This window comes from Capsicum annuum, chromosome 1, assembly GCF_002878395.1.
Source record: "Capsicum annuum cultivar UCD-10X-F1 chromosome 1, UCD10Xv1.1, whole genome shotgun sequence".
NCBI lineage: Eukaryota > Viridiplantae > Streptophyta > Magnoliopsida > Solanales > Solanaceae > Capsicum > Capsicum annuum.
Window position 1 is genome coordinate 249,668,612 of NC_061111.1, and position 14,906 is coordinate 249,683,517.

The following is a 14,906-nucleotide window of genomic DNA, read 5'->3' on the forward strand; positions in this document are numbered from 1 at the left end:
TGAAAATGCTTAAGTGTAGTTACTTGACTCGTGAACTTGTGTTTTGAATTTCGTTTAGTGTGGTCAGTTGAGAAGTGAATTAGGGACTCCAAAATGATCAAGTGTGGTCACTTGAGAAGTAAATTAGTGATTTGAAAATGTTTAAGTGTAGTTACTTGAAAGATGAACTAGTGTTATTAATTTAGTAAAGTGTGGTCACGTGAAAATGTAAATTAGTGATTTGAAAATAGTGTAGTGTAGTTGCTTGAAATGTGAATTCATGACTTAAAAATGGTTAAGTGTAGTCACTTGAGAAGTGAATTAGTGACTTGAAAATGTTTAACTGTATTGACTTGAATTATGAATTAGTGACTTGTGTTTTGAATTTTGTTTAGTGTGGTCACTTTAAAAGTGAATTAGCGACTTCAAAATGATCAAATGTGATCACTTGAGAAGTGAATTAGTGACTTGAAAATATTTAAGTGTAATTATTTGAAAGATGAACTTATGTTTTGAATTTAGTTAAGTGTGGTCACTTGAAAATGTGAATTAGTGTTTTGAATTAAGTTAAGTATGGTTTCTTGAAATGTGAATTCATGACTTGAAAATGGTTGAGCGTAGTCACTTGAGAATTGAATTACTGACTTGAAAATGCTTGTGTATTGACTTGAATTATGAATTAGTGACTTGAAAATATTTAAGTGAAGTTACTTGAAAAGTGAACTTGTGTTTTGAATTTAGTTAGTGTGGTTCCTTGAGAAGTGAATTAGTGACTTGAAAATTTTAAGTTTAGTTACTTAAAAGAGGAACTTGTATTTTGAATTTAGTTAAGTGTGGTCACTTGAAAATGTGAACTTGTGTTTTGAATTTAATTAAGTCAGGTCACTTAAATGTAAATTCATGACTTGAATGGAACTTGATTTAGTGATTGATTGTGTAGATGAAAACTGATTATAGCTAGATATATCAACAAAGCAGTGTTTTGGACGGTGAAAGGCGGTAAGGCCCCACGCGGTCATCTTTTGAATGTGTGGCGACAATTAGTACAAAAAAATTAAAATAAGATATAAATGATCAAAATATCAATAGTACTAATATATTAAGAAATATTTCAAGTCAAGAATTAAAAATAGACAGTAAATAAATACTAAAAGTATAGAACTTGAATTACTCAACAATCCAATATTCATAAAACGAGCAGTACTATAACTTTAAAGTTTATTCTTCTTCAAGATTCGCATAATCTTCAATGCCAACATGCATTTCATTATATTGCCCCTCATCTTCTTCCTCTTTGGATTCTTCATCAACTAGGGCCAAGTCTAACTTGAACTTGTTGTTTTTCCCTTGTCATACAATGTTATATAAGATATTAAAAAAAAATTACATAATAAATTTATGCAGTGCTTACAGCTTACTGTTAGTTTGTTACAGTGAGTCAGTGACAGTGTGTTGTAACATTGTATCGCTTTTACATAATAGAAAAAGAAGAGAAAAGGTGGAAGAAGAAAAAATAGCATGTCAATGTTCAGCCGTCGGATTAAGAAGAATAAGAAGAAAGAAGAAAAAAATAGAAATCAAGACTTACTGGAGTAGGGGGAGTCGTCGGACGCCAGAGTTGAAGTCAAACTTGAAAGTTGTGAGTAGGTAGTAGCCGCAGTCGCCAATGAGTAAGTTGGTATAGCCAAAATATGAAAATATGCCCAAAAATTAACTTTTTAACCTTAAAAACCTATTTTTTTAAAAAAAATTAAAAAGGTGACGCCATCGTCGCCTTTCTCGAAAAGGCGTCGCCTTTTGAATTTCGCCTTGCCACGACGATAAGAGGTGACTATGCCTCACCTCGCCATTCGCGAGCACCTTTTACAACACTGGATAATAGAGTGGGTCTTAGGGTAGAATTTGTTGAAGGTGTCAATCGATTTATCGAACATGCCAAAACACTTGATGACTGGTCACTCTTGCTGGCGATTCGTTGTTCTTGTGTAAAATGTGATGGTACAAGTCTTCTAAAAGAAGTTGTGAAGGATCATCTTTATAGAAAAAGGTTTCATGAGGATCTTTTAAGATTGCATACTAGTCATGGTGAAGTTGGGCAAAATAACTTTGTTGTTGGTGAAAGTAATAGGTCTGCAGGGCATAATAACTATCAAGATATTAGGATGACAGAAATAGTGCATGATGCTTTTGGGATGCAACAAGGGGTCGAATGTAGGGAAAATGTCGAAGATGTTCCCAATTGAGAAGCACACCGTTTTTATGAAGAATTGCATGTTGCGTCATCCTTTGTTTGATGGGTGTTAGCACTCTCAATTGTCTATTGTTGTAAGATTATTAAGTATTAAATCTGATTGAAGAATGGACTCTATGATAGACTTTATTAAAGAGTTAGTTGACCCCACTTTAGAGTTTTTCGATTCTTTTTATAAGGCAAAAAGAATGGTGTCATAGTTAGGTGTCTCCTCGATTAGAATTGATTGTTGTGAAAATGGTTGCATGTTATACTTTAAGGAAGATGCCAAACTAGACTCTTCTAAATTTTTTCCACACCCTCGCTATAAGCGTGGTTGTCATGGAAGTAAAATTGTTCTTAAGGCGATGCATTATTTACCTCTTATACCAAGGTTGAACAGGTTGTATGCATCAAACAGCTCAGTAAGATTACTGTTGTTACTTTTCCATCTTTTATATAGTATTAGAAATATTCTTGTCCTTCTGGAGTTGTTGGAGCGAGAAGAAAAAGAGACAAGCGGTCACAGAAAAATAGCAAAATAATCCTTTTCTCAAATTCGAGTTCAGTCAAAAAATCTGCAACATTACACAACAACAACAATAATAAATCCAGTGTATTCCCACAAAGTGGGGTCTGGGGAGAGTAGAATGTACGCAGTCCATACCGCTACCTCCGAAGAGATAGAGAGGTTGTTTCTGATAGACCTCCGACTCAATATAAAGAATAGTAAATAAGGTCGTAATGAAACATGAAACAAGATAAAATCTGCAACATTAACAATATCTAATTAACTATTTGTAAAATCCAAGATAACACACAGGTACATAACAACTAATGAAAGGAGTTTTGTTGTTATTCCCTTTCTCCTAAACCAAACCAACTTATGAAAGGATTCCATTCTCCTAAACCAAATCAACTTATGAAAGGATTTACAAAGTCTTAAAAACCAAAATCGAAAGGGAAAAGGAAGGCAGAGAAACATTAAAACAATAAAACACAAACCAAACAGTCAAAACAATGAAAGAGTCTACATAAAATTACAAGTGATCGTGCCAACAACACATACAAACATATACTGATTGTGCCAACAACACATACAAACATATACTATGAAATTAGTACTGTTGAGGAATTTTCTGTATGGAAAAAGATAGGTGGTTACCTTTAACAGATCTGGCAGAATCTCCTAGGTTGTATAATCTCCTATGGTCACTGAGATGAGCTGTCGGTGAGTTGCTGTTGGAGAGGTCGGGTCGGTGAGCTGAGGTGAGGTAGTTGATTGTGATGAATTGAGATACTAGGATAATTACAAAGGAAAAGGGGCAATTAAGATGGTTTGGGTCGGGTCAATAATTGGGTATTACAAAATTATTGAGAAATGTTTGACCACAAGTGATCGTTTTTACAAAAATATTATTTTTTAAAATTTTTTTATCGAAAATAAACTACTTGTGGTCGCTTTTAATTTTCAAAAAACATAATAATTAATATAAAAAATTTTGAAATGATTATTTGACAATTTTAAAATATAAAAGGGACCATATGTGGTCACTTTTTTATTATATTTTTAAAACAAAAAAATTAAAAAACAACAACATGTAGTCACTTGTGGCTGCTTTTTTGTGGTTGCAAAAGTTGTTTATAATTAATATAAAAAAATTTGAAATGATTATTTGATAATTTAAAATATAAAAGGGACCACATGTGGTCGCTTTTTATTATATTTTTCTTAGAAAAAAATTTAAAAAACGACCACATGTGGTCGCTTATATTGTGACCACCAGTTGTGGCTGCTTTTTTGTGGTCGCAAAAGCTGTTTTTTTTAGTAGTGTCTTCTTATATGGCATCTTTGAGATTTGTTTTGCTAACTTCCGCATGACACCTCATTATTTTGGTCCTAACATTGCCATGTAGTGGAGTACATAGGTCGGGTTGGTTCGATTTTTTATTAAAATCTAACCAAACCAATAATGTCGGTTTTCTAAATCTATAAACCAAATCAAATCAATATACAATCAGTTTTTTTATTTTGGTTTTTTTCCGGATTTTTTTTTATTTTTCGATTTTCTCGATTTTTTTACAATTATAATGTGATTGAAGACAAAAATTAAATGTTTTCATTAAAAAAAATGAAGAAAAAAAACAATGGTCATAGAGTAGTTCCAATAAAAATTAAGTTGGCAAATTATTAAGACGTCTAAACTACTATCTCTCAAAGTAATATTATGTGGATACCCAAGTAGTTCAATTTCTAAGTCACTAGTCACAATAGCTTGTCTGAAAGTTCCCTTCACATAAAATGTGAGCATACAAAAGAACGAATAATTAGAGACAACTTATTAAAAACTTAACTCCATAAAGTAATTAATTATAACATAATTCCATAAAAAAAAACTAACAATTACAAAAATACACAACTTATGTTTTCAATATTACAAAAAATCTCAACTCCCTAAACATATTACAAAAATTCCACATATACACAAAATGTTATGTATATGTCGGCTATGTTATGTAGATTAATAGGGAGAGAGAGTAAAGTAATTAAAAAAGTGGGAGAGAGTGTAACTACTTTTAAAAGGTTGGTATTTATGTTATTTAAAGAGAAAGAAAAGAAACAAACCTAAATCACAACTTAACGAATGAGAAAAGTAAGATGAAAATAAGATGAGGAAATAATGAGAATTCTCTGAAAACTTGGAAAGTAAAATGTAAAAAGCGAAGCAATTAAAGAGTTTTAGGTTTTTATATTAATATTGGATTTTGTATTAATTTGTTATTAATGGAAAAATATTATAATTAACGACCCAAAAATAGATATCTATTTTCTAAATATAAAAAAATAATAAAAGTAATTAGAAAGTAAATTATAAGTATTATTTTTTTACATATAAAAAATTAAAATTATATATGTATTAGTTCGGTTCGGTTTGAGTTCGGTTTGATTTTATTTTTGCTAATACCAAACCAAACCAAGAATGGTCAATTTTTTTTGCCAACACTAAACCAATCCAACCAAACCATAAGTCTATTTTTTTTCTCGATTTAATTTAATTCATCGATTCAATTTGACTTAACGATTCGATTTATACACCCCTATTCGCATGTATCTACACACAACACTAACAACATGTGAAATGTCACGGTCAGTGCAAACCATCACATATATGCAGGCATACTGGTGCTGCTGACAACACTGGATGGTATACTAGATACATGTTCCATCTCCTTATTTGTTTTTGGTGACATATCTGCAGACAACTTGAGTATCTCGTACCCTCTAAACTATGACAAAATTTGTTATGGTACACTATAACTTTACGGGACCTATTACCTCTGAACTAATTTAAGCGGATTTTTGTCATTTTTTTTAGCTGATGTGGCATCTTTGATGCGGGCTCATTTATGTAATAGAGGTGTCACGTCAGCACAAAAGGATGACAAAAATACGCTAAAATCAGGTTTAGTGGGTAATAGAACTTGTGTGAAGTTGGAGTGTGTCGTAGCAACTTTGGCCATAATTCAAAGGATACTGGAGGCTTATCTCAAATTTCTAATACACAACTAGAATAGAAGACTGTTAGTACACATTAAAAATATGTCTCACATAAATACTTTAAGTACATTTCCAATCAAACAATGGAGGTCCCCTCACACTTTTTATTCATACTTTATACAAGTGAAAACTTTTGGATGTAGGATATTTTAATGGCAAATGCTAAGCTTCATCATGCTTTGTATAAAGAAGGAAATTTTTGTTAAGATGGAAATATATAGTCATATATTATTCTATGTCATAAATGATGTATTAAGTATCAAAATATTTGATCAAAATCTCTAAGATTAATCATTGATAATAGTAGAGAGTCTATTTTTATAAAGATGGTTATATTTCAAAAAACAAAAGAAAAAAAAAGAGAGTTATGATAGAGGAGTAATTTTACAAAATGTGACATTTATAAAAATGATTGTTGTTGTCATAATTAATAAATAATATCATATAAAATAAATTTTTTGCCAGAAAAACTTAATTTTTATGGTGAGATATTGTTATATAAAGATGTTGTAATGCTCAATTTAAGGTAAAAAAAAGCATATTACTCAATTTAAGAAAAAAATGAATTAGGTAGATATAAATTATAAAAAGAAAAAAAGCAGCTTAGTTCACAAAACTCTCGCTATGTGCAAGATCCGAAAAGAGCTATATTACATTGAATCTATTATACGTAAGTTTATTTTACATTTATGTAGGACGTTGTTTTCATGGGACTTGAATATGTAAGCCTTCTCACGTGAGAGAAACTATTATGATTACGCTAAGTCCCTTCTAAAGTTAGAAAAAAAAAAATATTACTTCTCATGCCTATTGGCACTAAGAACACAAACCTCTACTACTATTTTTTTTTGTTTTTATCCGGTGACTGGTACCCGTATTAGAATTCGACTAATCTAGATTTGCATCGCATAGGGTCCCATTCAGGGGGAAGCGTTCCCTACCAAGGATTTTTTCATACCCAAGGCTCGAACCCGAGGCCTCTGATTAAGGAAGAAGCAACCTCATCCGCTGCACCTATACTACTACTTTATTTGTGTAGAGAAAGTGTAGAAGCAAAAATGTGAAGTTAAAGTATACTATGACTAGTTAGTTACTTCCGCTTCTTAAATTTGCCTCCATGTTTCTTGCCAAATTTGCCATGACCTTTCCCTTTCTTAAACTTGCCATGTCCCTTCCCTTGCTTAAACTTGCCATGCTTTCCTTGATTATAATGTCCATAATGAGCAGCACCATGTGCAGGGTAATGACCTCCGCCGTGCCCCATGTGATGAGCACCATACGCGGCCGCTCCTACAGCTGCCACTCCCGCGGCTGCAACTCCGGCCGCCATCATTCCGTGATGCCCTACAGATACGGATTCAGAATTTAAGCTTTGATAGATTTGATTAATGGAGAAACTAAATGAAAAGGAAGGGGGTTCAATTGATCGATCTCCTTCATCCAAAATGTTAACTTTATTTCTTAAATTAGTCTGCCTTTAATAAACATCATGTTCGATCATGACTCGAACCTAGGTCACCTTAGCCCCCGCATGGGCCTTGCAATAGGCAGGATGTTTGCGTTACCCAACACCTACCTCATGCAGCATGTTGCTCTTAGGACTCTAGTACCACTTATTAGGATCATGTGTTTACCATCATGCCAAAAACTACAGCTGATAGCAAGGGCGCAACTTTATTTCTTAACTAAGCCCACCAAACAAGGATCATTTCAATCATGATTCTAACTCAGGCCACCCTAGACCATTTATGGGCCTTGCTATAGGCAGGATATTGGTGTTACCTAACAAGAAAACTAATAATACTCTATAAGTTGAATAAAAATAACTTATTTTGGTAATGAAAGCTTCTAAGTATAGCTTTTCTTGAATAATACATAAATCATCAGTACTCTAGCAGACTATGTTTTTTAATAATGTGGTATGAAAAAAATTCAACATGGTATCAGAGCATGTTTGCACATATGCCTTCCTATATAACAATTTAACCTTTTCGATGAAGTGACATAGATGATTCAACACTTAAAACAAGTTTTTTTATTTGAAACACAACAAATTATCTACTCTCCTCACGACTTTCGTACTTGATAAATTAAAGTGTTTTGCTGCAATAGTTTCATATCAAGCCACATCTAAAAGTAATTAAAGCAATGGTACCTCCATGGTGTGGAACAGGTTGACTAGGGTATCCTGCAGGCAGATACCCTTGAGAAGGATATCCTGCAGGCGGATACCCTTGTGGAGGATATCCTGTAGGTGGATATCCCTGTGCCGGAGGATAACCTTGTGGTGGATATCCTCGCTGAGGAGGGTAAGCCCCAGGTTGTGGAGGGTATCCTTCGGGTGTTGGAGGATACTGTCCCGGAGGATACTGTCCGGGAGGATATTGTCTTCCAAGAGGATACTGTCCTCCGGGAGGATTGTGTGCATGCTTATCCTTTCCACCTCCCATTCTTCTCAAGTACCTAGAAATACCCAAAAAGGCAAAATGAAATAGTCAATATCATAGAATTGAAAAACCACATGAAACCAAATATTTTGCACTTGGCAATGCTAACACTAAGTAGGCCAACAAACAAGTGAAAAAGATAGCATAAAGTAATGTATATATGTGGCCTCTTGCATGTGACAAAGTCATACCCTAGCTAGAAATTGTTAGAACTAATATGTTAGATATGTTTGAGCAATTGGGCAAGATATGTGGTACAAATGTTACAAAAGAAGATGACAATATCTTGAAAAACAGATATCACATGCGAGGATATATGTTGAAGAAATCAAGATTGTATATATTCCTCGAGCATGGAATGTGTCAGCTCATAATATAGCTAAATTTTTATTTCTAAATTATGTCGAATTTCTTGGAATTCTGTGTTCTCAAGATGGCTTGTAAATGATGCAATGGTGTCTTATGGACATTCGAAACACATTATGAGATAATATAGTAAAGTGGTTCAATGGGAAAAAAATGAATATCAATTATTCTCTTATTATGTTCTCCTCATGAGATGAAAAATATTCTCAATGTCAAATTCAAATCCAAAAGATCCTAAATAAGAATGTTTCAACATGATCAAAAAACAAAAAAATGTCTCAAAAAAATTCCTAACATAAAATCAAGAACATTATATTTCTTGCTTGATAAAAATAAATTTTATGAACTTCGAAAATTCATATACACTAACCAAAAAAAAAAAAAAAAAAACTATTGTAACTGCACAAATGGAGTCTGAAAAAAATTCATGAATTGGAAAAGGAGTCCTTACAAATTTCCTTGTGAAGATACATAGGAAATAAAAAATGTATATTAATGAAGGAAGATTTTTACTAGTGGATATGGATGAATATTTATAGGTCATTTTACCCTTTTAATTATTTTCCACGCGTTAATTAGACCATATATGACGTGATTAATTAATACTAATTGAGGTGTTCAATATTTTTATCCTCTAGAATTTCTAGTTTTTCAAATTTTATACAAATATTACCTAGAAAAGATAATAGCACTTTTGATCCCCCGATTATTGATAAATTCGAATTTAATTCATGTGAAAAGGCATATTTAATCTTTAACTAATTGAAATGTGTATTTAAGGTCCTTTTATATAAGAATATCTTCAAAATACTTTTAAAACTATATTGTTGTCAAATATGGAATAACAGTACAAGCTTAATATAGCATACGAGTAATTAAGTGGCGGAACAATTGATAATCATCGTAAAATTGTGAATTTTCATAAGCAAAGAAATCAAAAGTGTGTGTTTCAGTTAATCTAAAGTTGAATATGTTTAGTTTAATATCACAAGGACTAAAATTATAATTTATTTAAATTTAAGAGACCAAAAATGCTATTAACCCTAACTAGAAATATTTATTATTATGGAGATTATTTAAGGTCAACCTTTTTCTTGGCGAATTGACTTTTGTTGTCTTTGTTATGTTTACTATTTTCTTGCCTTGTTTTCTTCTTTTCCTCACTAATTCTATGTTAATTCCATAACATAGGCTTTTGACTTGTTCCCAAATAAATCATTTACTTTCGACCTTTTGAGTTTTGAACACCTCTCCACAATTTATATCAATTAAAAAAAAAAAAAAAACATAAACGTACACCTTAACTTATCATATTTACACAAATTTCTACACTTACAAAGTAATTACAAAAATTTCAACTAATTACATATTTTCATTGAATGTATCAAGAGCTAGTTATGTATCTCGACAGACCCAAAATCAAAAAAATATATCAAAAGTTAATTATGTATTTTTACAAAGGAAAAAATACATCTTCGTTGGATGTATCGGGAGCTAATTATGTATCTGGACCGAAATTTTCAGTAATTATGCAAAATATCGAAAAAATTTATAAACTTCAAACTATCGAAATTTATGTTATTTATATTACCCTTTTTTTAATTCAAGCCTATATCATATACAAATAATAGAAACTTATTCTTTCTCCAAATAATAAAGAGTAGAGATTTAGTAAACTTATCAAATGAAATCATCTAATTACAAGACAAAGAAAAGAAGTTGAAAAAAATGTCAAACGTTTGAATTTTCTATGACCAAATGTATATTGTATCCTTGTATATATAGTAGGGCCCACCTTGTTCTCAGAGATATATTCAAGATTTAGCACAGATTAAATTTGATCAAGGCGGAGTTATTATTCTGCTTACGGGTCTGCATAACTCAGTAGCTTTGGCACATATTCTATATTTGTGTTTAAAATTTCATTTCTAAATTCAATGAGCTATATTTTTTCCAAAATTCAGAACCTATGAACTCAAAATCCTAATTCGACTTCGATTATGATCAGCAAGAAGCTAGCAATTATTTAGGGAGCAAACTAGACAAGCTTAATTAATAGGTTCAAAATGTTAGTAACTTATTATTGTTTATTATGTGGAATTTTTTTGTTTATTATGTGGAATTTATTTTTTTTTAATGATAAATTATGATATTCAAAAAAATTTATGTTCATCACCTAGCTCTTAGAAAAAGACAAAATGTAGGTACCAACTACCAAGTCAATTCCCTAGGTAAAGAAAGTTAAAAGAATACTTTTTTTTTTTTTTTTTTTGTAATGGTCCTTGATCGATTTATGGCATTTATAATAATATATAAATGTGTTTTTAAATTTGATCTTCATTGGCATCTATGTTTTCTAATTTTATATGTTCACAAACAGATATTTAAATTTGTATAAAATTGATCAAGTAAACACATTATTTAAGACGTGAATTGTCACGTAAGACGCCACATAGAATAAATATGTCTACTTGCTCAATATTATATAAAAGTGTTTATTTGTACACACTCAAAATTTAAGAAAATAAATATCAGTTGAAACCAAGTTAAAAGACATGTTTATGTATTAAGCTCTGATTTATTATGTAAACTAGAGGAGCATAGCCCTTGTCTGGCCCAACGTTAAGATATTTATTTGTCTTTTCAATCTTGAAATATTTAAATAAATTTTTTTAATAAAAGTATTACATATGTTTTCTAGGATTCATCCGGAATCTAGCATAAGTTCAACATATGTTATTTTAATATGTATTTAGATAATTTAAGTTATTAACTATTGTAATTTATAATATTTTTTATGTAATTTTCAAATTAATATACGTTACTTTTCTTGTCCAAATTTTTGCGGCATTGATAGTCAATTATATTTTAAAAATAATTTAATTTTTTAATTATTGTGATTTATAATACTTTTCTTCTATTCCGATTTCAGTAACACTAATATAATTTCAAGAGTCGACCAAATATTTTATATCTTATAAATTTTTTAAGTTGTGATTTCTAGTCATTTTTTTGAAATATATAACAGATTATATTGTAATTTATAATACTTTTTATGTAATTTTTGAATAATATATGCTACTTTTCTTATCCAGAGTTTTGTGTCGATGATAGTCAATTATATTTTTTAAATAATTTAAATTTTTGATATTGTGATTTATAATATTCTTTCTATTTCAATTTATGTGGCACAATGCTTAAATAATAATAATAATTAATTAGGGGTGATATAGTAAAATTACGATTGAAACAATGAAGCATAGATATCTTAAATGACTTACAACAACTAATTAGAAGTGATATAGTGAAATTACTATAAAAATTACTTGTGAAAATTTTAAGTGGACTTCATATAAGACGTCGAATTAATTTAAAACATCAAAATTTAATTTATTATTTTTATATTTATTTTATTTTTATTAAATATTATTAATTTTTTAATACTTAAATGACTTATAATAATTAATTATGGGTGATATTTAATAAGACTATGGTTGAAGCAGCTGAAGCAAACATGTCATAAACGTTTATTTTACTTTTTTTATTGAATATTATTAATTTTTAATATATAAATAAATTATAATAATTAATTAGGAGTGATATAATAAAATCACGATTGAAGCAACTTAATCAGACATGTCATAAATGTTTATTTTATATTTTTTAATTAAATATAATTTATTTTTTAATACATAAATAACTTATAATAATTAATTATAGGTGATATAGTAAAATCATGGATTCAATATTATTAATTTTTCAATACATAAGTGACTTATAATAATTAATTGCAGGTGATACATTAAAATCACGATTGAAATAGCTGAAGCAGAAATCAGTCAACTTTTAAAAATTTTTGTTAATTATTGTTATTTACAGTACTTTTTATTTCATTTTCAAACAATATATGTTGCTTTATATATTCTTTTGTCCTGTCCCAATTTATGTGGCACTGATATAATTTTGATAGTCAATCAAATATTTTATGTTGACATATCATTTTATTATTCTTAATTTTCTAATATATAAATGACTTATAATAAGGGGTGATATAGTAAAATCATCGTTTGAAAGATGACAATTTAATTTAAAACATTAAGAGTTAATTTTGATATTTTATGTCTATTTTATTTTTTATTAAATATTATTTATTTTTCTTAATACCTAGATGACTCATAATAATTAATTAAGAGCGACTGGTTATGTTATCCAATAGCAATCATCGATAACTCACCGGAGTAGTATATTAATTAAATACGGGATGCTATATTTTGCATATGCAAAATATGATATTATTAAACAATATTGGATAGTGCATTATATTTATCTTTCACAATAATAAAATTTTACTATATATTTTTCTTTATTTCTTTTTAACTTGATACATATTGACCCAACACAAATTCTAAGAAAATATTCATTAGAAATTTATTTTATTAAATTAAATTTATTAATTTTGTACTTTAAAAATTTAAATTTAAGTTTAAATATTATTATTTTTATATAAAAAAAATTTTAAATTTAAATTAACTAAAATAAATAAATAAAAAGATTAATTTTTTATATAAAAGTCAATTAAAATAATAAAATTGATTTACTTTAAATATTTAGTTGCAATTAATTAAGATAATTTTTATTTCGTCATGATTTATGTTGCACTGATAAAATTTTGAGAGTTGAATAAAACTTTTATCTATTTTTAAAAAGGTATTTTAACTTGTTAATTATTGTGATTTATAATAATTTTTACGTAATTATCGAATATATTTACTCCTTGTGTCCCAATTTATGTGGCTTTGATACAATTTTGAGAGTCAATTAAAAATTTTATATATCTTTTAAATATTTTAAGTTGTTTTTTCTTTTGTCTCAATTTATGTGACATTGCTAAAATAATGAGAGTCAATAAAATTTCTCTATGTCTTTTAAATATTTTAAACCATTAATTATTATGATTTGTGGTAACAAATTAGTTTTGAACATGAAAGACAATTTAAAAAAAAAATTACTTTCAATATGTAGTTATAGTTAATTAATATAAATTAATAGAATATATTAACTATTTAAACCATATGATGAAACAATAGAATTATTATATATTGGGACATGATATGTAATTAAGTGGAAGTAGTTGGATTTTTTGGTAATTACATGAGGTGATCTTATTGGGACATGATATGTAATTAAGTGAAAGTAGTTGGATTTTTTGGTAATAGAAATAGAAATACTACTACATTTCATCTACACAAGAACAAAGCAACTCTATCAATTAAAACTAGACATGCGGGAAGAAATTATTATAAGAATTTATTTATGCTAGAATTTGAACCTTGATCTCCTGTGATCTTTCCCATTTTATTAATCGCGATGTCACCCTCTGAAGGGAGTTGCACGTATAAGCTTAGGGCTCGTATCAGGTATAATCCACGAATTAACTGGCATTATAAAGTGCTCTTGACACAATATTTGTTATTTACTTACTAGATATCAAAAGATAAATAAGAAAAAGCATGTATTTACAAGAAAAAACTCATACCCTAGAAAACTCTCTTACCATAAAAAATACTTTCCTTCGTACTTAACACACCCTTCATCTTAGCTTATGTTTTAGCAAGGTTCAAAGAAAGGACAGGCAATAAAGAATCGAAGAAAAATCACAATGTTAGTAGATGGTGGGTCTTTGCTTTTCTTTTCATTAATGAAACCTGTCAGTTATTATTACAAACTCAAACGAAAGAACAGAATTTGAATTTGGGAAGCTTGTTCAAAAGAAAAACAAGGCGCGTCAGTTAGAAAGGTTCAACCAGTGTTCGTTCAATCAAATAACATTCTTTTTCTTCTCAAGTAGAGGGGAGAGGGCTTTCTAACAAGGGTTTGGGGCCTATACACAACACCGCTCTACACTTTTCTTTTCATTAATGAAACCTGTCAGTTATTATTACGAACTCAGACGAAAGAACAGAATTTGAATTCAGGAAGCTTGTTCAAAAGAAAAACAAGGCGTGGACAGGTATGGAGCGTCAGTTAGAAAGGTGGTTCAACCAGTGGTCATTCAATCAAACAACATTCTTTTTCTTCTCAAGTAGAAGGGAGAAGACTTTCTAAACAACGCAACAAAATGATGAAATGAAGAAGAATGATTCTTTTTCTTCTCAAGTAGAGGGGAGAGGGCTTTCTAAGAAGGGTTGGGGGCCTATGAACACAACAACGCAACAAAATGATGATATGAAGAAGAATGAACGAGAGGCATCGGAGGAAGGACCGACTAACTTGCTGCTTGTGTTTGGTTAACAAAATGATGAAATGAAGAAGAATGAACGGGAGG

General features: G+C 29.6%; 1 protein-coding gene and 1 long non-coding RNA gene across 2 annotated transcripts; both read right to left on the bottom strand.

The window, feature by feature from the left end:
- Positions 1 to 1,050: 1,050 nt before the first annotated feature.
- LOC107853046 lies at positions 1,051 to 3,652 on the bottom strand. Its single transcript, XR_007048535.1, has 2 exons — positions 3,375 to 3,652; positions 1,051 to 2,787 (listed from the first exon to the last, which is right to left on the bottom strand). It is a non-coding gene; the product is annotated as an uncharacterized LOC107853046 (long non-coding RNA).
- A 2,700-nt stretch (positions 3,653 to 6,352) lies between these two features.
- Positions 6,353 to 9,111, bottom strand: LOC107853042 (protein CYSTEINE-RICH TRANSMEMBRANE MODULE 10-like). The gene is made up of 3 exons (XM_016698060.2): positions 9,033 to 9,111; positions 7,924 to 8,231; positions 6,353 to 7,112 (listed from the first exon to the last, which is right to left on the bottom strand). Exons 2-3 carry the CDS (start codon positions 8,216 to 8,218, stop codon positions 6,859 to 6,861), a joined length of 549 nt encoding a protein of 182 aa, XP_016553546.2. The 5' UTR covers positions 8,219 to 8,231; positions 9,033 to 9,111; the 3' UTR covers positions 6,353 to 6,858.
- Between the last annotated feature and the right edge of the window lie 5,795 nt (positions 9,112 to 14,906).

Excerpts from the sequence above, each read along its gene's own strand:
- LOC107853042 (XM_016698060.2), bottom strand. The coding sequence starts at position 8,218 with ATGGGAGGTGGAAAGGATAAGCATGCACACAATCCTCCCGGAGGACAG. Across the intron at positions 7,113-7,923 it reads ACCTGTTCCACACCATGGAG|GGCATCACGGAATGATGGCG; the intron begins GTACCATTGCTT and ends CCGTATCTGTAG.